The sequence below is a fragment of the Mytilus californianus genome, unplaced genomic scaffold, assembly GCF_021869535.1.
Source record: "Mytilus californianus isolate M0D057914Y unplaced genomic scaffold, xbMytCali1.0.p SCAF_8, whole genome shotgun sequence".
Taxonomy (NCBI): Eukaryota; Metazoa; Mollusca; class Bivalvia; order Mytilida; family Mytilidae; genus Mytilus; species Mytilus californianus.
In genome coordinates, this window is record NW_026262734.1 from 92,192,727 (window position 1) to 92,218,444 (window position 25,718).

Here is a 25,718-nt window from a genome sequence, read left to right on the forward strand (position 1 = left end):
CAATAACGATGTTATACTTAGTAATACTGAAATAGAAAATGAAATCATGAATCAAATGTTAAACACATATTGTACTTTAGATATATTCTCAGTTGAAACTACAAGCATGCAAAGTTTTGTGTTTTCAATATCATTTATTAAGAGGACTATTCAATATTATAGTTTATACAAGTTATTTAAAATGTATTCAAAGAATTTCGAAATATGCCGTCCTTATTTCGCTTGGTAAAAAAAGTCGTGTTTAATTCGCACAAAATATGTTTGACACATGTGCGCAAACTTACTGTTCACATTTGCTTTATTTTCATTTTCATCTCAGAAAATATATGCATCTTAGGTGCATACGTTATATTTTATCATATATAGTTATTCAAACATCATATACTTACACTGCTATTAGTTTTTAAACTTATTAAATATGAAAATCTATTGAACATAACTCATGGGGAGGAACGGGACCAGATAAGCCTTTCTTAGGTATTTTCGTACGCTTTGATATATATAAAAACCGTATTACATAGTAACAAAACAATTGAGCACCATGACGCCAAGCAGAACAGGAACTGCTTCACTAGATACAACCGCCGTGAAACCCTTGGTCAATACATTGATGAGTCACACAATTAGAAGAGAGGCGAATGAAAACATAGGTCCATTAGAAAAATACCTGATTTATGAATGTGTCATATCTAACTTTTCTAACCCTAACACATCATCAAATTCCTAAACAATCGATACAAGAACATTCTTAAACCCGAAACCTGACCAAATAGGAAGTTTGTAATGGAAAATATGTTTTTATGACTATTTCCAGTAGAAACATTACAAGCATTTAAAAAATAAGAGTACCAAATACAGTACTGAATACTAGAGTAAAACGAAACACATTAAAATGAACCTAAGGTGATCCGATAGGGTAAGCAGTAAGTCCTGTTCCTATAGCAACAGATGTCGTTTTGTTAATGGCAAGCTAAAATACAGTGATAAGTTGAATACGGAGAAAATAAAGCGATTGTGGATACAAAAACAGGCAAATAAGAACATATCAGTGATCATTTATGATACTTTATATTCTATATGTGTCTATCAAAAGTCAGTAGCCTGTAGTTTAGTGGTTGTCGTTGTTTGCTGTCTGCCTGTCTGTTTGTCTTTTCTTTTCTGTTGTTGTTCTTTTATAACTAAGTTATAATTTAGGCCGTTGTTTTCTTTCGTTTAAATTCTTTAACATACTGTCACTTCGGTGTCCTTTATAGTTGACTATACGGTATCGAGTTTGCTAATTTTTGGATGGCCCTACGGCAACTTATATTTGTTAAAATCTGCTTCATTTGGACCCTGTTTAATAGTTGTCTCATTGGCAATCATTTCTTATTTCTTATTTTATATCTTACTTGCTGATATACTTAAAGCTGGCGACCAATCTGACTGCAGTATATTCAAATTTATTTCTCCTGAGATCTGATTAATATTTGGATGGTAAATTTTTGTGGTAAATTTTACCTGAAATCAGAAAAAGAAGATATCAGATAATTCAAGGAACTGTTACTAAAAACTTGGGAAGCATATCTTCTATAATTTTTACAATTCATGTTTATTGTTACACTAATGGAAGGCAATTACTATCAAAATGTGTCCTTTTTATATCTTCTGATACGTTTTAGTACTGGTAAGCAAAACACTTTTATGTTAGAAAATGCCAGGTGGATATCATTTTAACATTCATTAGATAAGTAATATTAGAATAGGCATACTTACCCATGGTGGTTTCATTTGATAACGACTTGGAATCAATATAAGTAAGAAGAATACTCCTCCATGGTAAGGACTTTCATCCTATAACAATAAATAAAGACTGCGTCGATACCACTATTGGTGGAGTTTTTATTCCCCGAGGGTATCACCAGCCCAGTAGTCAGCACTTCTGTGTTGACATGAGTTATCATTGATATGGTCATAATTATAAATTAACTGTTTACAAAACTTTGAATTTTTGAAATACTTAGACTTTTCTACCTCAGGAATAGATTACCTTAGCTGTATTTGGCAAAATTTTTAGGAATGTTTGGTCTTCAATGCGCTTCAATTTCGTAATTTGGCCCTTTTTTTTTATTCGAGCGTCACTGGTGAGTCTTTTGTAGACGAAATGCGCGTCTTGCGCAAATACAAAATTTCAATCCTGGTATCTATGATGAGTTTATTTATATATATCATCAGCATCATCAGCACTGGTTAATCTATACAATTCGCTGTTTTATATTTTTCAGGTCAGATAGGCTTCCATTCTCGACGAATAGATGCAAGGGCGAGACATATAGACCTTAACTTTCCTTAACATCATTAATTGAGTAATACAATAAGTCTTTGTGAATATAGAAAAAAACCGATTGAAGCTTCTTATGTTTTCTTCCGTAGTTTATTTCCACAAGACAAAAAATTAAAGGGGTACAAAACACCTAAGGGAATTAACTCTTTAAACATCGGCTGAACGTTTTAATCAATGATCAAAATTATTCTTTGTCAAACTGCTATACTTCCAAATAATTCCTGTAAATTGTGTGGTTTAATTTTTTTAGAAATTTCTATATTTTTGTCAACAAGTCAAAATAAATATTTTATGAAAATTTTATGAAAAGTAAACGAGTCAAATCTATTTTAGTCGAAGTGTTTGGTACCCCCATTAATAAGGGTTATCCATTTAACCTTTATTTACGATTCCTTTACCGATTTAAATCATTTTAAACTCATTTATGAGAAAGCTTATACTCACAGGTCCCGCTATCATTCCTTGCCATGTGCATACTGAAAATCCAAAATAAAGGATTAATATTTTTATCGTTGGGTTCATGTCTCATTGACGTTTTTATGACAGTTGTAAATTCGTTTGATATGTTTGAGCTTTTGATTTTGTCATTTGATTAGAGACTTCCCGTTTTGAATTTTCCTCGGAGTTCAATACTTTTGTGATTTTACTTTTTACCAAAAATCTCATTTTATTCGTATTATTTACTTATACTCTGTTTCCTATATTTTTACATTTGTTTACATATTTTTATTTAAAACACAGTTCTCTAATATTCAAAGCTGTATGTTATCTTAATTCAATACAGATTCTATCAGGAAGGTGGACAATTCATACCTTATAATTAAAGAATTTATGAGAGAAATAGATCCTCAGATGAATAGACAACTAACAAAGTCAAAGACATGTATCGAAAAATGTTCTAGGTATTCTTTAAGCTTCTACAAGCTACGGTTTTTAAATATTTTGGTATGCTTTTACATTTTACCAACTGGCTTAATTATCCAATAAAAGTTATCCTAACTAATCCATATCAGCTCCGAGTACAGTAAATGTATATTTCTATTATACATCGAGACCATGTGCCTATCCCAATCAATGAACGCCATTAATGGTAGAGGAAATTTTGGTGTGATGACAGATTTTAAATAGTTTGCTTTTTGTTGAACCATCCACTATATATTTGTGCTTGTATAAATCATGATATCGGGACTATATGATTCGTTGATGTGTGTGTGTTTATTTGTCAATAATTTTGGAGGAGACGGTGATATGATGATATGTTATGGTCTCAGTTGTTGTATTGTAATTCTTGCTAGCCTCTCATGTATTATTTTATAGACCCGAGACAATTTAGGGATATGATGTATAGATATCTGCATGGTGTAGAAGACATTAAAATGCCCTCTTGGTATCTTTTTGTTATGTATGTCGATGAGTTGCTGTTTCATTGACCTCATCCCTATCTCCTTTTGTTTAATGTGAAACAGTTCCCATATCGGAAAACAATTAAATAATTTGAAATAAACAATTTATTAATGGTGTCTTTTTACTCATTACAGTCATTGACTCAGACTATATGCAACTACTGAATGATATTTGCCTATAATTATTAAAAATCTAGTTTCAAGCTTACAATCCTCGCCTAATAGTCCTGCTGAAGAACTCGGAGGAGGGTATCTAGAAATGTCTAAAAGTTCCTGAAAGAAAATATTCACATCTTATTAATGCAAAGTAGGTCTATCAAAAATGGAAACAGTTAGAGACACTGTCATGACTGTATCGATAAAGGAGCAATGGAAATTGGCAATATTAGGAAATAACAAGAGGCTCCTACGAGCATGAACCACTCGCCGTCTGTTATAAATCAATCTATTCTTCGTTTCCAGGTATTACGCAAAAAAGACGAACATTTTAATTTAAGGACAATAAATCTAAACTATAAACAGGAATAATTGGCCTCGGAAAGATTTGTATACTTCAGCTTCACAAGGGAAAATCAAAACAATTATTTACGACAAAAGAGACGATATTTCGTTCCCCATTGTATTTTTTACCTTTTGTGGGCGGTGATGTTTGTTTGGTCCCTTCTTATGTAGTGTATAGTTCCATCTCGTTCGTTATGCTCGTGTCTATAGTGACGTTTTAGGTCAGGGATTTCGTTAATATAAATTACTTAAAACTTAAACTGAATGTTTTCATAGATATAAAGATTTTGTTTTAAAGTTTGGCTGTAACCATTGAAAACGGGATATCATATCCTAATATTTACGGAAATGTTGTGTATAAAGCCCGTATATTTAGATACGATCCATGCAAACTCATTCATCCTTAGAATAAACTTTAAAATTCTTGAAGGATTTCAATTAAACATCGTAGTAAGATCTTTGAATGTTGTTTTATCGGTTTTAACATTATTTTGTTTCTGATTAATAAAAAACACTGAACTGATCATATTGCTGTACATTTATGAGAACTTAGGGTCCTACATTCTGTCAATATTATGTACTTATGTTTTGACATCGAACAAGGTCATGCTTTCTCAATCAATTTATGACGGCCTTACACTAAATCCGTTAGAGGTGTTCTAATTGATACTTTAGTCAGAGAAAACATGATTTATTTATAAGTTGTAATAGTCTTTGAACTAGTTTTTAGTATCTGCGATTACTTTTACATTGGTGATTTGTGTCGTTTGTCTTTATATAAGTTGCTTTCTGTGATCTATTGAGTCAAGCAATTTCCAACCGCTTTTTACAGTTCGTTCTTATTTTTACATGATAAGAAGTCATTCAATCTTTGGTGTAGGTCATATTTGCATTTTTGTAGGTCTTATATTGTTGATCCTAATTGCTGCTAAATCTTTCGAACAATTTAGTTTAAACAGTATTTATTCAAACAAATCATCACATAAAGATATTATACACTTGAAATAAATCTCTAAAATTTAGAGACAAGCAAAGTTGCTTTTACAAATCTGTCTCCTAGACATGATGATGGGTTATGTCGTATCGTACTTTCTGATATAGGAAATTAGTCAAAAATCGTCATGGTATCTCCCGCTTCTTTTTAACTCATTTTGGAGGATGTCTTCCAATGTGCTCTGTATTATTGGTAATTTGTAGATATTGTATTGCTGCTATATTTTGCTGTTTACTGTTATTTCCAATCTATCATATATAACATTTGGCAAAAACACAAACAAATATTCAAAATTGTAATTTGAGGTCAAATTAATCTCTTGCAAAGAGTCGTCTAATGGTATACGTATAGGTCACTAAGCATGTCTGGAGAATTTGTATTGTTGATATCTATTGTTGTTTAAAAGTTTTTGCCAGAGTAAGAATGGTTAAAATGTCTGATTGCCAGATACTTTGTATTTCGTTAGATATACTGGATTGAATAAGCATAGATTAAGTATTGCCAAAAATGCATCGTGACTGCGAAAAGGAAAGTTCAAATATGAATTCTTGCATTTTCTTCAAGGTAAATTTCTTAGTTTACTCGAAGAATTAAAATCATTCGATAAAAGTGTTGTGAACTGGCTGTTTCTACATTGGCCTTGTTAACGATTCTCGATCAGCTGTATTGGACGTCGACTCTTCGAGTATCCGGCCAAATACAGCTAACCTTGAATATATGAAAGGACCAATACAGAAACAGCCAGTTAAAAGTATGTATTTTAGTTTTCTAGATTATGGACAAAAAGGGCAAATACGCCTATAAGGAGTCCTCCCAAGGTTTGGGTCTTTTTTTCTAATTGTTTTATTTATAACCCCTTCTGTTGTTTAGAGTTTTTGTCTCACAATTTAATGTTTTGAAATAATATGCAAATGGTGGAAATGGGAAGTAGAAATTAGATTTTGATGTCCTCAGCAATTTTGCACCCTGTCGAAATTTCTCAATTTATTATGGATTTTGAGACATTAGACAATTAATGCATTTTACCGTTATTCTATGTTAGCCTTGTCATTATTGGGAACGAAATATATTAATAACATTTCGTGTGATTGTTGTATGTCAATACAATCTACGGTTTCTAATAAAACTTACATGTAATTTGATTGGTGTCTGTTGAATGTAGGCTATACTATTTATGTTTCCTGGTATACATATTGATATCAGGTTTCGTTATTTATGTTCAATTAATTACCTTTTTCAATCGACTTTCCGCCATTTGTAAATATTTTCGGTAACTAAGTCATGACTCCACAGAAATCAAAAGAAAAGAATTTAAAGATCAGGAAAACAAAAATTATTTTTAGAATACATATCTAACTTTTTGTCAATTATTGTAAATCAAATTGAGTGTGATATTGTTAAAACATGTATTTTGGGAGAACGGCGAACGGTGCATATATATTGTCTTATGGTCAATGAAATATTTCTTCACAGTACCAAAATTTCACCTATTTAGCAAAAATAAAGTAGCGAAAATCTTGCAAGTTTTCTTAGGGACTAAACCATTTGTATTTTTTCATTATTTGACATTATGCATATCTTTCAAATCGATAAAATATGTCTAGATATACACAAAACATTCACATCAAATATAAACAGATGAAGTGTTTACTAAGAAACGTCGCTATGCGACGTATCACAAAAAGTCATCTTTTTAAAAAGAGCAAATAAAATATGTTACGAGCATCTATTTCTATAAAAATTAATAGTAAGCATGGACTAATGTCAAATTGTTCTAAATATTTAAAGAAATAAAACAAACCATCTGTTTTTCGATTTATAAGGATGTGAATTTAAGCATGGATGCAATTGGTACTCCTCATTACAGAATCATATGGATCGTTTGGAGGTCTGTTCAAACCCAATTTTCTACGATTCAATATGGATTCAAAATTGAATTGGTGGAACTATATAGTAAATAAGGATACATATAAAAACAAACACAGAATGGAAACTTTTGTCTAGATCATACATAAACGTAGGTGAAAAAAAGTGTCAAAATAGGTGCAATTTGGTCACCCTCACGTTATCTATATAATACCAAAGGAAAGATTTTTCAGGATTTACTGAAAAAGCGTAGCTCAAATTGAAAGAATATAGCTAAGATTCTGGAGGTTGAGCTTGTATTAGAATACAAAATATCCTTTAAGCATTTATTTAAAAACATTATTGCATTTATTTACAAATTCATTTTGTAAGCAATTTTGAAAACAACATTTCCCACCCATAGTAAATTCTGAAATGTCTTTTACGTCACAAATATTCATACTAAGTACCTAGATTTAAGGACTATCTAGTTTTGTTTTTCTGTTGCTAAGTCTGATAATTACTCTATTTCAATATGACTTATAACTAACTATTTTTTTATTTTAATGATACGCTTTGATGGTATTAGTGTTGTCTACTTTTGAATCGACCAAGTTTAACAGTTTTTGAATTTAATAGTAAGGCCTGTTAGACACAAAAAAAAACCAACTACACGAGGGTGTGGATGGAGGTTTACAGAATAGAGAATAATGGACAAAAAATACAAAAGAATAGAGAAAATGGATCAAACAAATAAAATATAGAAAATAATGCGGTGCATATATATCATGAATAGAAAATGATGGGCAAAAAGTATAAAGAATAGAGACAATTGGACTAAAAAAATAAATAATACAAAAATGAAGGAATCCCCCCATCTATACCCTCATACAAGATGGAAATGAATATTATGCCCACATAAAGAAGTACACAGTTATACATAAAAGCGAAAATCGAAAATAAATTTTCGCCGCCAAAAAAAACCCCAAAGTAGCACCAGGTGTAAATGAGTATTCCGTTCTCCCCCGCATAACAAAAATAGATTTCAACCCCTCCCTCACCGGCCGAATATCAAATGGTTGTTTCCTAAATATCCTCAAGGTATCCTTCATATCCGCATTTGCGCAGGTTGCTTTTTAGTGATATTAAAGATGGATGCACGGTGCACCATGTAATATGATTTACCCTGGTTATAGCGAGGACGAAACATGCAGCAGCAGTGACATCAACGAAAATATCTAAAACTTTTATCAAAGATACCAGGCTTATAATTTGTACGACTGACCGGTGGCGCTCGTATCAAAACAGTTATAAACACTATTTGTTCAATACGTGTTAACTACATGGCTGGTGATATACTCGGGGACAATCAATTAAAGTACTAAAAATACTTTTTGAAAATGAAAATTATGTATGTTTAGTTTTCAGAAAATTAGCAAAAAAATGTAATAGTATTCTTTGACGTTACCATGTAAGAATTCACAACTCCCTATCAAGACATTTTAATTATATATGCACTAAAAAAAATGCCTACACTGGACAACATGTGGATCAACAGAAAAAGGATCTCGATGGCCGTGTGGTCTTAAAACTTCACTAACATGTCAACACTGAAGTTGTGAGTTAGAACCCGCATCCGGCAGGTGCATTTGACGCCGATCTTAATTGCAGAGGAATGTAATTTTTCTCTGCCGACAGATTTTTTTTTGCATTCCGGCTTTCTCTAACTCAGGAATATATTACATTAAATATATTTGGCAAAACCGTTCTGAATTGTGGGTCCTCAACGCTTTTCAACTTCGTAATTTATTTGGTACCTTTATAAACCAGATGATTCGAGAGTCACTGATGAGTTTTTTGCAACGAAACGCGCGTCTGGCGTGAACAATTTCAATCCTGGTATCTTTGATGAGTTTTTTTATTCCACTAATAAAAACTTGCCGCCACGTTATAGCAAAAATGGCTAAAAGAGGCATTAATCATCAACAATCAATCATATATAATAAATGTATATACATATTCTTATTGAATTCAATCAAAAGACAACAAAAAAGAAGATGGCGAGTTTTGTGAAAATTTAACGCAATATGCATAAAATAGTGAATATACTACAATTTTTATTTCAAATATATAAAACAAATAAATAAGTCCATAAAACCTTCGCAAACGAACATTTATTCACTTAAAATGGAGAAATTTAACAATACAAAACATTCTTTTATAAACAACAGTAAAATAATAAAGTTCCGTCATACAAAGTTAAAGGAAAACAATTTATATAACACTATAGTCGACCACATTACATGGCATATTTTCGTGTCCATTCTGTCGCGGTTTTATTGTATTTTTTCACATCCAATTTATAAAGTTTTGCAGCGTCCGGAACAAGTGGGTCGTCAGGATTTGGACTCGTTAATAAAGATGTTATACAGAGTAATACTAAAAAAGAAAAAAAAAACATATTTATTAAAAAAGCAATTGCATGTTTATATTTCAGGTAAGTATAGTAAGTTATGGCAGTACATGTACGTGTATTGGTAAAATAAACATGTCAAAAATTTCCTCATACTAATTGAGAAATTATTATGAAACTGAGTTCCCGACTTCCCCCAGGCAAAGTTGACCTTAGATGTATTTGGCTATTCGGTATATGTACCTTTTGGTCGGTCATATAAATGCTAAATGTCTAAGTTTTGATTCAATCCTGGCTTCCCAATGTTTAGGTTTGAGCGTCCCTGATGGAGATAACTACTGTCCCAGGTTAGGAGAGGGTTGGCGCCTTCAAACATGTTTAATCCCCTAATGTGCCTGTCCCAAATTAGGAGCCTGTATTTCAATGGTTGTCGGAGGTTCATGTCTGTCATATTTGGTTTTCGTAAACTGTTCCGTTACAAAGTAGACCTAAGTTTTCTTAATTATTCCATATTTTTAATGTCAGGGCCTTTTATAGCCGACTATAAGGTACGGGTTTTTCTTGAAGGCCATATGGTTGCCTATAATTGCTTACATCCACTTTCGTTTGAACTTTGGTGGATAGTTGTCTCATTTGCAATCATACCTCATTTCCTTATTTCTATCAATCAGGAAAAAAGCTTCTGACGCACGACATTTATAAAGTATTATCTTAGTTCACATATTTGTTGTTTATAGTTAATGTAAAGTTTACTTTTAAAAAAATTATATAGTAAAAGTATAATAACGAATCGTTATTAATCATCATATCATTATATGTAAGGGAAGCACTTGTTAGAAAGTATACATTAATTTGAACACAACAGGTTTGGAATCATGTTTTTCCGTCATACATTTTAGTTTTAAACAATTCGATGTTGGTGAATTCAAATCAGTAGTTCCATTGCATTCGTGTTTTGCTTTGAGGTTACTACAGCGATGGTGCCTTCCTTTTTCGTATGACTTGTTTGCAACGCAACACATGTGCTCCATATTTTTCTCCCCCAAGGGTGACTTGGGAATAGAAATATGGTCACCATTGGTCTTCCTCCGACCGGCGGTAAAACCCTCGCTAAAATGGGGCGTCCGTTTGGCTGTGCGGGATTTACAAGTTCGCAGTCACGTCCGGTCCGAATGGGGACGTTAAATCCGATGTCTCGTGAAAAGAGAGTGCCACGCTCTTTGCACGTTAAGAACCCTTGCAACAACTCTTTGAGGGGTCCGTAGGTGGCCTGTTGCAAGGCTAAAAATCTGTCTTTATCCAATATACCCTCATTTTCCCGTGGCAGTCCAAATTTCCCCGACCTTCATCCCGGACGGCCTCTATTACAGGACCTACCTATTGTATTTATTGTTAACTTGTTCTCGTCCTGAACATGCATGAAATATTTGCCACTGGACGTTAAGCAACCAACAATCAATCAATCAATCCATATTTTTCTCTCCATTGCAATTACGAAATAATGATGTCTTTTAAATTTGATATATTTGATAGGTTTTCAATTTCAAATATTTGACAAATATATGGTCAGATCATTTGAATTCCTACTATGCATGCTTTTTCAATGAAAATTGTGACGTCACAATACATTCTTAATAGCACGAAAATCGTGAGACGAGGATACTTAAGGAATGACTGTATTATTTTTTCAGTCTATGAAGAAATAACATAAAAAATGTGGTACACACTGAATAACCCTCGTAGCGGATTATTTTAGAGTGTGCACCACATTTGTGATGTTATTTCGAATAGACAGAAAAAATATTACAGTCATTTCTTATAATTTAATTCTAAGTTCCATTTCAAGTCGGAGTAAATCATGAAAAAACGTTAATGACGCCACGGTCACATGCCAAAATTATGTCTTTGAGCTGATAGACAAAACACTGTCAGCCAATCAGAAGACGTGTTACACCCAAAATTAAATTATTATTTGAATAAACGAAATTAAGTCAATGAAAAACTGTTTATAAACCAATTTCACACTTAAGGCGGGGGTATCCCTAGTGGAACATGAACTGCTCACCCTTCCGTAGCACCTGAGTTCATGTACGGTTTTTGGAAGGGTTTAGTGCAACATAATCATAAAATTTTCTCTGTATCGTTTTGTCGACTGCAGATTGTTTTATTTCCTTTTCCCTTTCATCATGGTGTGGTGTCTTTTTATTCGTCTTATGATTTTGAATTGTCATGAGGGTGGCTCTTCTCCTTTTACGGACAAAAGCGACTTGCTCTTTTATTCATCGGGAATCAAAGGTAAATGGTACAACCAAAAGGCAACTACAGTAAAAAGATAATGACCTTTCAAATGTATTTTTACACGCAATGTATCTTGATTTCACAGTCTGCTTAAGCTTTGTTGTATTATTGTTAAACGGAAATCACAGATTAAAAGATGAAAATCGATTTAAAAAAGTTAAAATGTTTTTTTTCGAAATCCTGCTCGTCCCTTTGGTATTTGCGACTTTATATATTTTTAGATGTGTAAAAAAAATCAAACAGTAAACACAATCTTACATTTTGATATAGTTAAAGCTGGCGACCATTGTGACCGTAGTAAGTCTAAACAGATTTCTCCTGAATTTCCATTAATATTTGGATGGTATATTTTTGTGGTAAATTTTACCTGAAAATCATAAAAATACATACATTTAATCATCGAAATATGACATAAAATTGCAACCTTCTTTTTCATTAACTTATAAATTTATACAATGCGTTCTTTTCCTAGAAACTTCATAACACTTATAAGGGTGTGAGTTCGAATCCCGCACGAAGCAGGTGCACTCGACTCCAATCTTAATTGACTAGGATTGTCAGTTTTCCTACCGAAAGTCGGTAGTTCTCTCCGGGCACTCCGGCTTTCTCCATCAATAAAGACTGACCGCCATGAAATAGCACACTAGTGTTGAAAGTAGTGTTATACACCAATCAATCAACCAATCAATCAATAATAATACTTCTGGATAGTAACTCTGAATGCATGGTTTTATGTAAGGCAGTGCAATTGATGCATGATTATCCTTTTTTTTTGTGACAACAATATATTCATAATAATTTATGCTAGTTTTACTACTTTTTTCTGTACTTGTAATTCTATGATTTGTTATACACCATCTATTCAATGATCAGTGAGTTTGAAAATTTAAGCAAGAAGTGTTTGCTTAAAGTCCAGTGGTTATTTTTTTTAACCGTAAGCAGACACCTAAATTTATATAAATACGATAAGTAGGTTATTCAATTTTCCTATTATTCATGCTCATTTGTTGGATATTTTAAATGTTTTGATGATTTTTATAAATAAGTTGTTTCTAAATCTTTCACAGTGTCTTTCTTAGTCACAAAACACGATTATTCTTAATAATTTGAATAAGGAAACTATATATATATTTTTCCCGTTTTGAATTTAGTCACGTGGTACAATTCTAATTTGAATATTATAAATGCTATAATAAAAAAAAAAAAACAATACGGCTAATATCGGGGTATGTATTACCTACAAAATAACAATGTTACAATAAAAGTACAAACCTTTGGGGGTTTGAACGGATAATCACTTGGAAACATTATTCGTACGAAAAATACCCCTCCAGCGTATGGACTTTTGTCCTGAAAGATAAAAAATATTGTACAGATCATCAGTGTCCGAGGACATTTTATAACAAATGAATATCACAATGGTAATGCATAGCTATCGTAGCTTCCGTATTGTACGTCTGTAATGGAGTCCTCAAATATAGTATACGCAATGAATTTCATGATAAATATTTGATTTACAAGAGTATAAGAAACGTGTGTATACGTCAATGAGACTACAATCCAAGAACACAAAACAAGTAAAAGGCAAACACAGTTTTTTCTCTCTCGATAATGGGCCTTTTATAGCTGTCTATGCGGTATGGGCTTTGCTCATTCTTGAAGGCCTATAGTTGTTAATTTCTTGTTCATTTTGGTCTCTTGTGGATAGTTGTCTCATTGGCAATCATACCACAACTTCTTATTTTTATATTTGTTTATTCAATATGTCTATAACTAAACTGCCCGTCTCTAAACAAAAACGTGTTTGTGTACATGTCCGAAGTCAGGAGTCTGTAATTCAGTTGTTGTCAGTGGTTCGTGTCTATCATATTTGTTTTTTCGTAACTTGAAATGTTTTAAATTAGACCGTTAGTTTACTCGTTTGAATTGTTTTACATTTTTCATGTTATAGCTGACTTTACGGTATTGGTTTTTATCATTGTTGAAGGCCGTATGGTGACTTTTAATTGTTTACATCCACGCCATTTGAACTCAGGTGGATAGTTGTCGTTTTGGCAATCATACCACATCTTATCTTATGATAATAATGTGAAGATAATTAAGCACCCGATCCCGCTTCATTCATCTGTATTTTTATTTAACAAGCATTCTGTGAGTATTGCCTGGCAATACATAGTCCCTACCGGTTAAAAATTCACTGTACTGGAACAAAATGCTAACTTGATCTATAACTTGTCATGGTGTAAACTATATAACAAATATCAAGTCAATATCTTCAAGCATGACGAAAAAAAATGTGGAAAATTGATTACTTGAGTGAATTTTCTAAGTCCTAGGACCATAACTCTGCACAATATCATTAGACCGGAACAAAATTTGAACTTGATCTGTAACTTGTCATTTTAAAACTATATGCCAATTATTAAATCAAGATCTTCAAGCATGACGAAAAAAAGTGTGGAAAACTGATTATTTGAGTGATTTTTCTAAGTTCAAGGACCATAACTCTGCACAAAATCGTCAGACCGGAACAAAATTCGAACTTGATCTGTAACTTGCCATGATAAAACAATACACAAAATATCAAATCAATATTCTGGGTTATTTACACATTGTCCATCTAGTTTTATTTGATGATGCCTATAAAACAATTTCATTCATTTTGTTCTTATTTTACCTATACTGTATATATACTGGTCCTGTTATCATGCCCTCCCAAGTGAACATACCTATACTGTATATATTACATATGTAAGAGATAAATTTTTCCTGGTAAAATATGTCCGGGCGGACACATATTACTAGTATAAAAAGTCAATGGTTATAGAATTTACTTGTATTTTTAGTCCGATGTTAGTAATTAATGTCCCCAGACTAATTTTCCTAAGAATTCAAGTCCATGTCATTAATATTCCTAGGTAAAAACGTCCATGCCCTTTATTTTAAAAAGTAAATATAAATGTTATGTTTTAATATTGTTTAAGAGTTGTGTATCAATTCTTTTAATAAAATTTATGTCCCCAGACTAATTTTCCTAGGAAATCATGTCCATGTCATTATATTCCTAGGTAAAAACGTCCATGCCCTTTATTTTAAAAGGAAAATTTTAATGAAACAAATTATTTACATGTAAACAATGGAAATTCAATTCTTATGTTTTAATATTGTTAAAGAGTTGTGCATTGATATTTTAATAAAATTCATGTCCCCAGACTAATTTTCCTAGGAAATCATGTCCATGTCATTAATATTCCTAGGTAAAAACGTCCATGCCCTTTATTTTAGAAGGTAAATTTAAATGTTATGTTTTAATATTGTTTTAGAGTTGTGTCCCTAGACTAATTTTCCTAGGACATCATGTCCATGTCATTAACATGCCTATAGGTTATAACGTTCATGTCCTTTATTTTGATTGGAAAAAAATAATGGAACTTTCCAATCGTAACTAAGAAAATAAGTTTTTTTTTTTTATTTTCAATAATTTTTATAATTCAATAAAAATTACTAGAAAAACAAGTCTTAGGACAATTTTCCCTAGGAAAATAAGTGCCAGACATATTTTACTAGCTATGGACTTATTTTCTTAGGAAAATTTGTCCTGCATGGAACTTACATTCCTAGTAAAATAATGGTCATGGACTTGATTAACTAGGAAAAAAAGTCTGGCGGACAAATTTTACTACCGGACCATATTTACTGTTACATATATACTGGTCCTGTTATCATGCCCTCCCAAGTGAACACTTTGTTCTTATTTTACCTATACTGTATACTTTCTGGTCCTTTTATCATGCCCTCCCAAGTGAACACTTTGTTCTTATTTTACCTGTACTGTATACTTACTGGTCCTTTTATCATGCCCTCCCAAGTGAACACTTTGTTCTTATTTCACCTATACGGTATACTTACTGGTCCTGTTATCATGCCCTCCCAAGTGAACACTTTGTTCTTATTTTACCTATACTGTATACTTACTGGTCCTTTTATCATGCCCTCCCAAGTGAACACTTTGTTCTTATTTCACCTATACTGTATACTTACTGGTCCTGTTATCATGCCCTCCCAAGTGAACATTTTGTTCTTATTTTACCTATACTGTATACATACTGGTTTTGTTATCATGCCCTCCCAAGTGAACATTTTGTTCTTATATTTTACCTATACTGTATACTTACTGGTCCTGTTATCATGCCCTCCCAAGTGAACACTGAAAAATACAAAATACAGGATTAAAATTTTGTTCTTATTTATATCACATTCTTTTTAGAATTTATTTCATAGTTTCTTATAATCTAGTTGATCGTTTCGCTATATCCATGTTTCAATTTTCGACTGTTCGGAACGTAATACTATGACTATGTAGCTCCCTCCGTCGGAATTAGCACCCCTCCACACAGACATATATTACACACTTAAAGTGTACTTAAGACTCTGTAGAATTATATATTTGATGTATCATGAACAGCGAAAACAAGCACTCGACCACATTCACTTGAATCAAATGTTTTTAAGTACTAAATCCTACAAAATTCTAATTAAAAAATTAACTTGAACCATGTAGCCACGTTAGCTCTATTTTAGAGTTCTTGCAATACCGTGTATCACATGTAAGTCCGGACGCATGCGCTAAAGCCGATAATTGAACATTTTTACTATATATCCAATATTTTCCCACTGGCTAATTTCAATAACACAGTACATTGCACTATAAATAGTCCTCCAAGTTTTACATACTTTTAATTTCACTTTTTCCGCAAATGTATGTCATGCGTTGACTTTTTATCAACTGTAAAGTCTGATATCATATGGATTTTAGTAAATACATCATTTCATCCTGTGAGAACTCCGTTATCGGACCACACTGAAAATTTACTTTGTTTAACAGTTTGTCATTATTCTTCTTTTTTTTAGCCGTGATGACATTTTGGTAAAACCATTCATTTGAAGTCCATTATGATACTGTAATGTTTTTTTGGTGGTTATGGTTACAAATCAGGAGAATCTTGTTGTATCAATGCATGTTTCACTCTGAAGGAAGCGTTGTGTGGATTTAGACGTTTGGCGGGAAAATTAGTGGCCGGGTCGAAAGTTATAGGGGTGACCGTAAGGGACTCTCTATGCTCCGTAAGGGTAATATATAGAGAACATCCCTATCAAGGAAATAGTGGTATCGACCACGAGTATATAAGAGAATGAGAAACGGCACTTGAGGCTGTCGGTTGGCTGTCGATGAGCTGTCATCCTTCAATAGAGCGTACGTCGATATATTAAGTGCTAGAAGAGCCTTGATATTCAGAGGACACTTTGTACTGGGTACAAAGTGGACGAACACGTTGATAGGATTGACATAGCAGACTGTCCCACTCGGAGGACAGGCTGTACCAGCCCGCACTGTCTGGTAGTGACAGACTGTCACACTCGGAGGACAAGTTGTACCAGCCCGCACTGTCCGGAAGTGACAGACTGTCCCACTCGGAGGACAGGCTGTACCAGCACACACTGTCTGATACAGGCAGACTATACCAGCCAAACTGTCTTTTAGTGACAGACCGTCCCATCTTGAGGACAGGCTGTTTTATTGTATTATATTTGTATATATATATAATTGTCCGTTGTTACTTCATATCGGCAAAGAGTCAGTGTGTATATTTTAGTTCATTGTGCATAATATAGATAGTTGTAGTTTTTAGTATTGCCGTATTGTTTGGACAACTTGGATCCAAGTATTTACTGGAACGTACGTTTAAGATATAAACGCCTGGTTACACGTTACATATTTGGTGGCTAGCGGTTGGGATTCAAGTTGTCTATCACATAGTATTTGATTGATTGATTTTCATAATCGATTGTCAGTTGACATGAATGTTATTTAAAAGATTAAAGTAAATCAACCGTGAGGCATAGTTATAGTTCACGGCTGAGTTGTAACACGAGTGTATTATTTAATAAAAGATTATAACACTATAATTGTTTTATTTGACTTGCACTATACTGCAATGAATATGTTAAATATTGACGATCAGATTGCTGAAATAAGTAGACAAATACAGTCTCTTAGTGAAAGCACAATGCAACATGGACTTGGCTTTATATCTTCTACACCTAAAGATCAGGGTGTACGTACAAAGGTTATTGCAAATAAAGATCATGATCCAGGCGTAGTGACGACAGGGCCGTCTCTATCAGCACATAGTGGATTGGCCGTGGGTGATACACTGCCTTTGCCAGATGGGGATATCATATCAAATTCTCACATGAGTAATAGGAAATCCATAGGGCAAGGTAAACAGTATTTAACCAAAAATCAAAGTACTGCTCATACTGTTTGCTCTGGTTCGAATGATGTTAAAATCAAACCATCAAAATATGATGGCAGTACTTCTTGGATGGATTACTTAGCACACTTTGAGATGTGTACCCTAGTTAATATGTGGTCTGAACACCAGAAAGGTTTGTACTTGGCCGTGTCACTGATTGGACAGGCTCAAACAGTCCTTGGTGATTTACCAAAGGAAAAGAGACAAATATTTTCAGACCTAGTAAACGCACTGGAGGAACGCTTTGCTCCAACTAGTCAGACTGAACTCTATCGTGTTCAATTCAAGGAATGTCGACAAAAAGCAAGCGATACTTTGCCGGGGTTAGGTCAGTCAGTTCGAAGACTTTCTAATCTGGCCTACCCGACTGCCCCGTTAGAATTAAAGGACACGCTCGCTAAAGAACAATTTATAGATGCGCTAGTAGACTCAGAAATGAGACTGAGAATTAAACAGTCTCGTCCAAAAGTTCTTAACGAAGCTATACGGTTGGCGGTTGAGCTTGAAGCTTATAACAAGGCTGAGAGTAGAACAATGAAACGTATGGGTCACTTACGACATACTACTAGTGACGAACGGACAGAAGCACCTAATAGTCCTGATATGACTGTATCTATGGGACAAATGACGACGTGGATGCAGACGATTGAAAATAATTTACTGTCCTTAACAAAAGAAATTAAAGCATTAAAGTCCAAAAGAAAGTTCCAACTAAGGTGGAAGACCAATAACACTCAAAGCAACAGAAAAAGGGGTGGTCCTTGTTTCAGTTGTGGACAAATAGGACATTTTGCAAGAAATTGTCCCAATAATAATCAGAAACAAAGTACGGAGGGAACACATAAGAACAATTTTAAAACGGACGGTACGGTTAATACACTGAAGTCTGAAGTTAAATCTTCAAACAATGACAAAGGCGCTGTTATTGTTTCAGCATCAGAAGATGCAGGAATGTTTGTTGAGTTGAGCATTCAAGATGTACCGGTCAAGTTTGTGGTTGATACTGGAGCTACGCTTACTCTAGTTTCTACAAGAGTGTATAATTCAATTCCTGACTTGTATAGACCGCATATGTGTAAAACTCAGTCACAGATTAAGTCCGTCTGTGACAACTATTTAAGCCTCAAGGGGAAGGGTAGTTTTACACTTGATTTTGGTAAAGAGAAGTTTACTTCAGAGGCCGTTGTAACTGACCTACAAGTAGATGGTATTCTAGGTTTAGACTTTATGAAGAAAAATAAGTGTTTGATTGACGTGTCTGCTAACTTATTACACATCGATAACTTTAGGGTTCCTCTAAATTTTCAAGGTACCCAACGTAGAAATGATGACGCATTAAGTAGTGCTCCAGGCAAACCACGTCGGTTAACATCAGACAGTCAGTCAAACATGAGCAGTGATTGTTCTAAGAGGAAACATAGCCATGTCAAAATCGTAACCAGTCAGATGCCTGACAATGGTAAAGACTTGACTTTAAATGAGTTACAATCGAATGACTCGGACCTTAAACGTGTTAAGCGGTGGCTGACAGAGGGTCAAAGGTCACAATACAATGAGGTATCCAGTAAGGGATATTTTCTTAGGTCATTATGGAGTCAGTTTGGTTGTTTAGAGGTCCACGGTGATGTAGTAGTTAGACGCCACGACGACCGGGAACGGAACATTGTGAAATTACAAGCGGTAATTCCAATGTCGGAGCGCAAGCAAGTATTAGAATACTGCCATGACACAGAGTATGCTGGTCACTTAGGTACGCATAAGACTCTTGATAAAATACGCCAGTCTTTCTATTGGCCTGGTTTGCAATCTGAAGTGAGAGCATATGTCAATAGTTGCACTAAGTGCAAGAGGAAAAAACGCCCAATGAAAAGGAAGCGTGCCTCAATAAGATTAGAGGAGGACAATGGTCATCACGAGAGTAAGAGACCAGCCTGGATGGCTGATTATGTAAATAAGTAAAATTCAGATTGTGTATAAATGTTGTTGAATTAAATTTTGTAATTTTAAATGTATCATGCGGGACGCATGTAGATTGAGGCGTGGGTTATGTAATGTTTTTTTGGTGGTTATGGTTACAAATCAGGAGAATCTTGTTGTATCAATGCATGTTTCACTCTGAAGGAAGCGTTGTGTGGATTTAGACGTTTGGCGGGAAAATTAGTGGCCGGGTCGAAAGTTATAGGGGTGACCGTAAGGGACTCTCTATGCTCCGTAAGGGTAATATATAGAGAACATCCCTATCAAGGAAATAGTGGTATCGACCACGAGTATATAAGAGAATGAGAAACGGCACTTGAGGCTGTCGGTTGGCTGTCGATGAGCTGTCATCCTTCAATAGAGCGTACGTCGATATATTAAGTGCTAGAAGAGCCTTGATATTCAGAGGACACTTTGTACTGGGTACAAAGTGGACGAACACGTTGATAGGATTGACATAGCAGACTGTCCCACTCGGAGGACAGGCTGTACCAGCCCGCACTGTCTGGTAGTGACAGACTGTCACACTCGGAGGACAAGTTGTACCAGCCCGCACTGTCCGGAAGTGACAGACTGTCCCACTCGGAGGACAGGCTGTACCAGCACACACTGTCTGATACAGGCAGACTATACCAGCCAAACTGTCTTTTAGTGACAGACCGTCCCATCTTGAGGACAGGCTGTTTTATTGTATTATATTTGTATATATATATAATTGTCCGTTGTTACTTCATATCGGCAAAGAGTCAGTGTGTATATTTTAGTTCATTGTGCATAATATAGATAGTTGTAGTTTTTAGTATTGCCGTATTGTTTGGACAACTTGGATCCAAGTATTTACTGGAACGTACGTTTAAGATATAAACGCCTGGTTACACGTTACAATACTAAAACACGACACACATCAAGTCATAATCTGATATTATTTAGAATGAGTTTAAAACTTACTGTCATCGTTAATTGGACCTGCAGAAATACCTGGTGGAGGACATTTAGAAATGTCTAAAAGTTCCTGAAAAGTAAAATTTACATTTCTTCAAGTATAACAAATAAACTCATAAAAAATACCGGGATTAAAATGTTGTACGCCAGACGCGCGTTTCGTCTACAAAAGACTCATTAGTGACGCTCGAATCAAAAAGGTAAAAAAAAGCCAAATAAAGTATGAAGCCACATCCGGTCAGAATGGGGACGTTAAATCTGATGCCTCGTGTAGAGGGAGCGGCACGCTGTCTGCAGGTTAAGAACCCTTGCAGCAACTCTTTGTGAGATCCGTAGGTGGCCTGTTGCAATACAAAATTTCTGTCTCTATCCAATATACCATCATTTTCCAGTGGCAGTCAAACTTTTCCCGACCTCTGTTACAGGACCTGCCTATTGTATTTAATATTAATTTCTTCTCGTCCGAACATGTATGAAATATTTGCCACTGGGTGTTAAGCAATCAACAACCAATAAATCAATAATGTACCAGTGACCAAAAAAATATTTGTTTTTTTGTTCGCCGTTTACATACAAATTTTAGTTTTTAATCAACAAATCACTTCCGTCAGCAAGTTTGTGATGAAAAATGAAAAAGGAAGGTTTCAAATTTTGGGGAAACCATCACACATTTCCTGTAAATCATGATAATTTTATTTACCTACAGATTGATAATATTTTACCTTAATAGTATAAAATTTGCAAGCATAATTTTGTATTATATTAATATGTTACCCTTTGTATCAAATTTTGCGTAAGAGTCATTTCAACTAAAAAAGCATTTGACAAGTACACTTTACCAAACAATTAGTTAGGCAGACAAAACATTCACAATTTTAACAATTCTTTGGGACAGAATTTCAATTATGATTAGACCAACTAGAAAAATATGTGACCTATATCTTCTATTTTATAGACTTTTTGGGTAAAGCGAAACCGTTTCGAATTGTAAAGTACTAATATCTAAATGATTTTATATATCCTTTTTCAAACTTCAAAGTTTTTGGTTAACATCTTTTTAATAATAATAATAATCTTCATACAGTACTGTACTATTTATTCTCATTAACCATCACATATGGCTATTGTTGAAGGCTGTATGTTGACCTGTATATGATAGTCTATTGGTTATTTATGTCGTTCGGTTGCTGTCTTATTGATATCTTAACTTGCTCATTACTGATTCTAACGCTTACCTTATTCAATCTTTTTGTCGCCATTTTGTGAAAATATACTATAACTGTTACAAAAATAATTCAAACTTCCTTGCTCAAGTCTTTGTTACACAATAATTATCAACCGTTTCGAACGTGTTCTTTACTAAGAGTCGTATGACATCAGGTCTTATTCAAGTACAAAGTAGTCATTCAAGGTAAATGGAAATTTCTATAACCACAATCAGATAATAGTGTTGAACTGTAACATGTGTAAAAATAGATCGTAAAGCACCGGTGAGTATTTTTAGAATAGACTAGAATATTCTATTTTTCAAAATTACAGGAGTCGGTTTCACAAAAAAACTTACGACTAAGATTGATCGTAAGTATACTGAATTGTTCATGACTTACGACCAATCTTAGCCCTAAGTTTTTTTTTGTGAAATCCACTCCAGGACCCATAAAGAGCAAACAATAAGTTATAAATATAACAAGAAAGGAAGATAAAACTAATGTATGCATTTCAATGAACAATCAAACCATTACACTGTTACATTGATTTCATATAGAACATCTTGTGAAAAGAAATGATTACCTTTTCAGAATTATCTATTTATAAAGTATAAACCACCCTTTTAGGTGAAGTTTAGTATGACTAAAACATTTTAAACAAAAATGTTTATTTTTAGTTAATAGTAAGCTTTTACAAATACAAATACAAATATTTTATTGGCACAAACACAATTACAATAATTGGCAAAGGCCCATATTTCAGTACATATTTTCACATATTTACACAACATATATTTTGAATGAATACATACATGACATACTACACTTAGATATAATATGAGTCACTGAATGAATGTAGAATTTTGAAATTGTAAAGCATCCTCTTTATAAGCGTGACAAACAACTCTAAATAAACCATTATTCTTGAACAAAATACCAAAAAAAAAATACAATACCAATGATCAACATATTGAAACATTTTTGATAGGTGCACACTATTCTGGCTGTCCTGTTTTTTTTATTTCAAAAGAAACTTACGGCTATTGGAAAAGGATCTCGAAAAAAACAAAGAGCTTGAAATTCAATAAAGTGGTTTTCAAGAAATAAACTATATATATTCTTTGCATGTATTGCTATATTTTTTTTATTTGTCAATTGTCCATACTTTACCGAAAAATACTTCTAACGAGAATGCGTCAATAGTACACGACGTGAAATTGGGGACAAAACTCTTTATTTGGCATTAATATTAGAAAGATTATATCACAAGGAACATGTGTAGTCAGTTTCAAATTGATTGGACTTCAACTTCATCAAATACTACCTTAATCAAAAACTTTGACCTGAAGCGAGACAGACGGACGGACGAACGAACGAACGAACGCACAGACCGAAAAACATAATGTCCCTATTTCATAATATTCAGTATTTTCAAAAAAAGCCAACAACACATAGTACTTCTTACGTATAATGTTTTACTTTTGTCATTTTGTAGGTGGAAACAGGACCGTACGTACGTTTAAGAGAAATAACTAAATCCTGTCTGTCCTGTACTGATATAACAGTATTGCATTTTTGTACATGTTGCGAAGATGAAGATGATGAAATCTGTAAATAAGTTCAAACAATAGGTGTAAAAACAAATACACATTTATATACTATTCGAAGAAATTTCAGTCAATTACAGTCTATCCTGTTTCCATGGTTACTTTAACCGTAGTTACGGGAATGGATATAATATATAGTGACAGGATAGACAACTGTATGTATTTTATCTATGAATGCTGTCGTGAAATAACTCCATTTTACAAGCAAATTAATGAATTTGTCGGAAACAGCATATGCACACAATACATTTTCTTCTATATAAGGATAAGGAAATGTGGTATGATTGCCAATGAGACAACTATCCACTAAAGATCAAATGAAGTGGAAGTACTAGTATGCTGTTTTAATATTAATGTTTCAAAATTGTTCCATAAAGTAATTAATTAATTACATTCTGTTTGAGTATATTCTTTTAATAACTGTTTCATAACTGTTTTGGCTAAATACACTTTTCGGTACATACTTATTTCCATATTTTTTTTCTCATAAAAATATTTTTGTACTTTTGTGGATTAACAGTAATATTAGAAATTGCATTCATTTTCTCAACCTATAGTTTAGTTTATCTCTCAATTTTTGCTTCACAAACTTTTGCATTTATTTCCTGAGAGAAAAACAGAAATCTAATATGCAATGTTTCAGCGGCTGTACTCTTGTAAGAAGGGAGGCTATCTACAATTGTTACTTAGTCTCCAGGTCAAGGTACAAGACATTTATTGTCAAGGCCTTTACGGTATGGATTCTGCTCATTGGTGACTGTCGTGCGGTGACCTAAATGTGCTCAATTTTACTGGCACTTATACCACATATCTTTATTTAAATATTAGACAGAATAAATTCAAGGAGAGCAAGAATTAATAAAAGATGATAAATATTACTAGACAGGAAGAACATGAACAAGGCTTGACTGTTGTTCTATAAACGTTTACACTGGTTTATCATTATGACGAACTGTTAAGTTCCTGTCTCATAAAGGGTTACCCTAGTATGCAATACCGATCACACATATTATGTTGAAACATTATTTTCATATAAACTTACAAAATAAATAGGATAAAAATAATTTCTAAATATAGCGATACACAGGTAATTTCCAAAGAATAGCTGCAAAAGTGGGCATATAACTAGTGAAAAGTGAGTCAAAATGCAAATGACATGCCAATTAGAGGAGACTCAACTTAGGTGCCTCTCGTCTTTTTCGATACTCATTCTTTTTTTTGAATGATTTTATTTTATAAATTCAATAAGAAAGATTCAAAAGACTAAAGCAAAATAAAACTAAACAATAATAAACATATGTAATATTGTAAATGGACGTTTAGTTTTGGGTATAAGGAAGGGGCTTTTCCGCAGCCAATTACTTGTATTCACCAAACAAAAGTCGTATATACAATTGAAAGCAAGACAAGTCAGATTTGATATCCCCCTTTTTTTTTGGTGACGGGTGCTGTATAGGTTAATTTAGGTATAGTACGTTGTACGCCAGAGTGTATTTTCTAGTGGTGCTTTTAAAACCAAGCGGAATGGTAAATAAATAACCGAGATTAAAAAAGAAAGGTTTTTGGAATTAAAAAAACAAAACAAACAGCAAAAAACAAAAAGGAAAAAAAACCAAAACAAAACAAAACACACACACAAAAAACCCATAAAAATAACTATACACCTATGTCAATCTTTAACATTTCATACTTGGAATAGAACCAGGTTAACTAAATCAATGTTCAGAACTATACAAAGGATCATAATTACGACATATAAAATATTGATGTGAAATCGAGTGATAAAATATAGATATTACCTCATTGAAAAATACCTACTAAATGTACTAAATATAACTCTAGATCGATGGTTATAGGAAGGGGTTTACAGTACACTAATGATTTATTTAG

General features: G+C 33.4%; 1 protein-coding gene across 5 annotated transcripts; it reads right to left on the minus strand.

The window, feature by feature from the left end:
• Positions 1-9,172: 9,172 nt before the first annotated feature.
• LOC127712032 (ubiquitin-conjugating enzyme E2 D2-like) lies at positions 9,173-22,388 on the minus strand. Of its 5 annotated transcripts, none has more exons than XM_052218196.1 (6): positions 22,249-22,388; positions 21,020-21,083; positions 15,489-15,520; positions 13,050-13,127; positions 12,036-12,144; positions 9,173-9,505 (listed from the first exon to the last, which is right to left on the minus strand). In XM_052218196.1, the coding sequence occupies exons 1-6, from the start codon at positions 22,270-22,272 to the stop codon at positions 9,366-9,368; spliced, it is 447 nt and encodes a 148-aa protein (XP_052074156.1). In that variant the 5' UTR covers positions 22,273-22,388; the 3' UTR covers positions 9,173-9,365. The 5 variants fall into 5 exon arrangements, with proteins under 5 accessions (XP_052074156.1, XP_052074157.1, XP_052074155.1 ...); XM_052218197.1 differs by lacking the exon at positions 15,489-15,520 and adding an exon at positions 15,687-15,718; XM_052218195.1 differs by lacking the exon at positions 15,489-15,520 and adding an exon at positions 15,953-15,984.
• Positions 22,389-25,718: the final 3,330 nt, after the last annotated feature.

What these genes read in the sequence shown, in the direction of transcription:
- LOC127712032 (XM_052218196.1), bottom strand. Translation starts at nt 22,272, where the DNA reads ATGGCGACAAAAAGATTGAATAAG. An exon ending in AGGTCCAATTAACGATGACA is followed by an intron (nt 15,521 to 21,019) that starts GTAAGTTTTAAA and finishes ATAAGAACAAAG; the next exon opens with TGTTCACTTGGGAGGGCATG. An exon ending in ATCCGTTCAAACCCCCAAAG is followed by an intron (nt 12,145 to 13,049) that starts GTTTGTACTTTT and finishes TATGATTTTCAG; the next exon opens with GTAAAATTTACCACAAAAAT.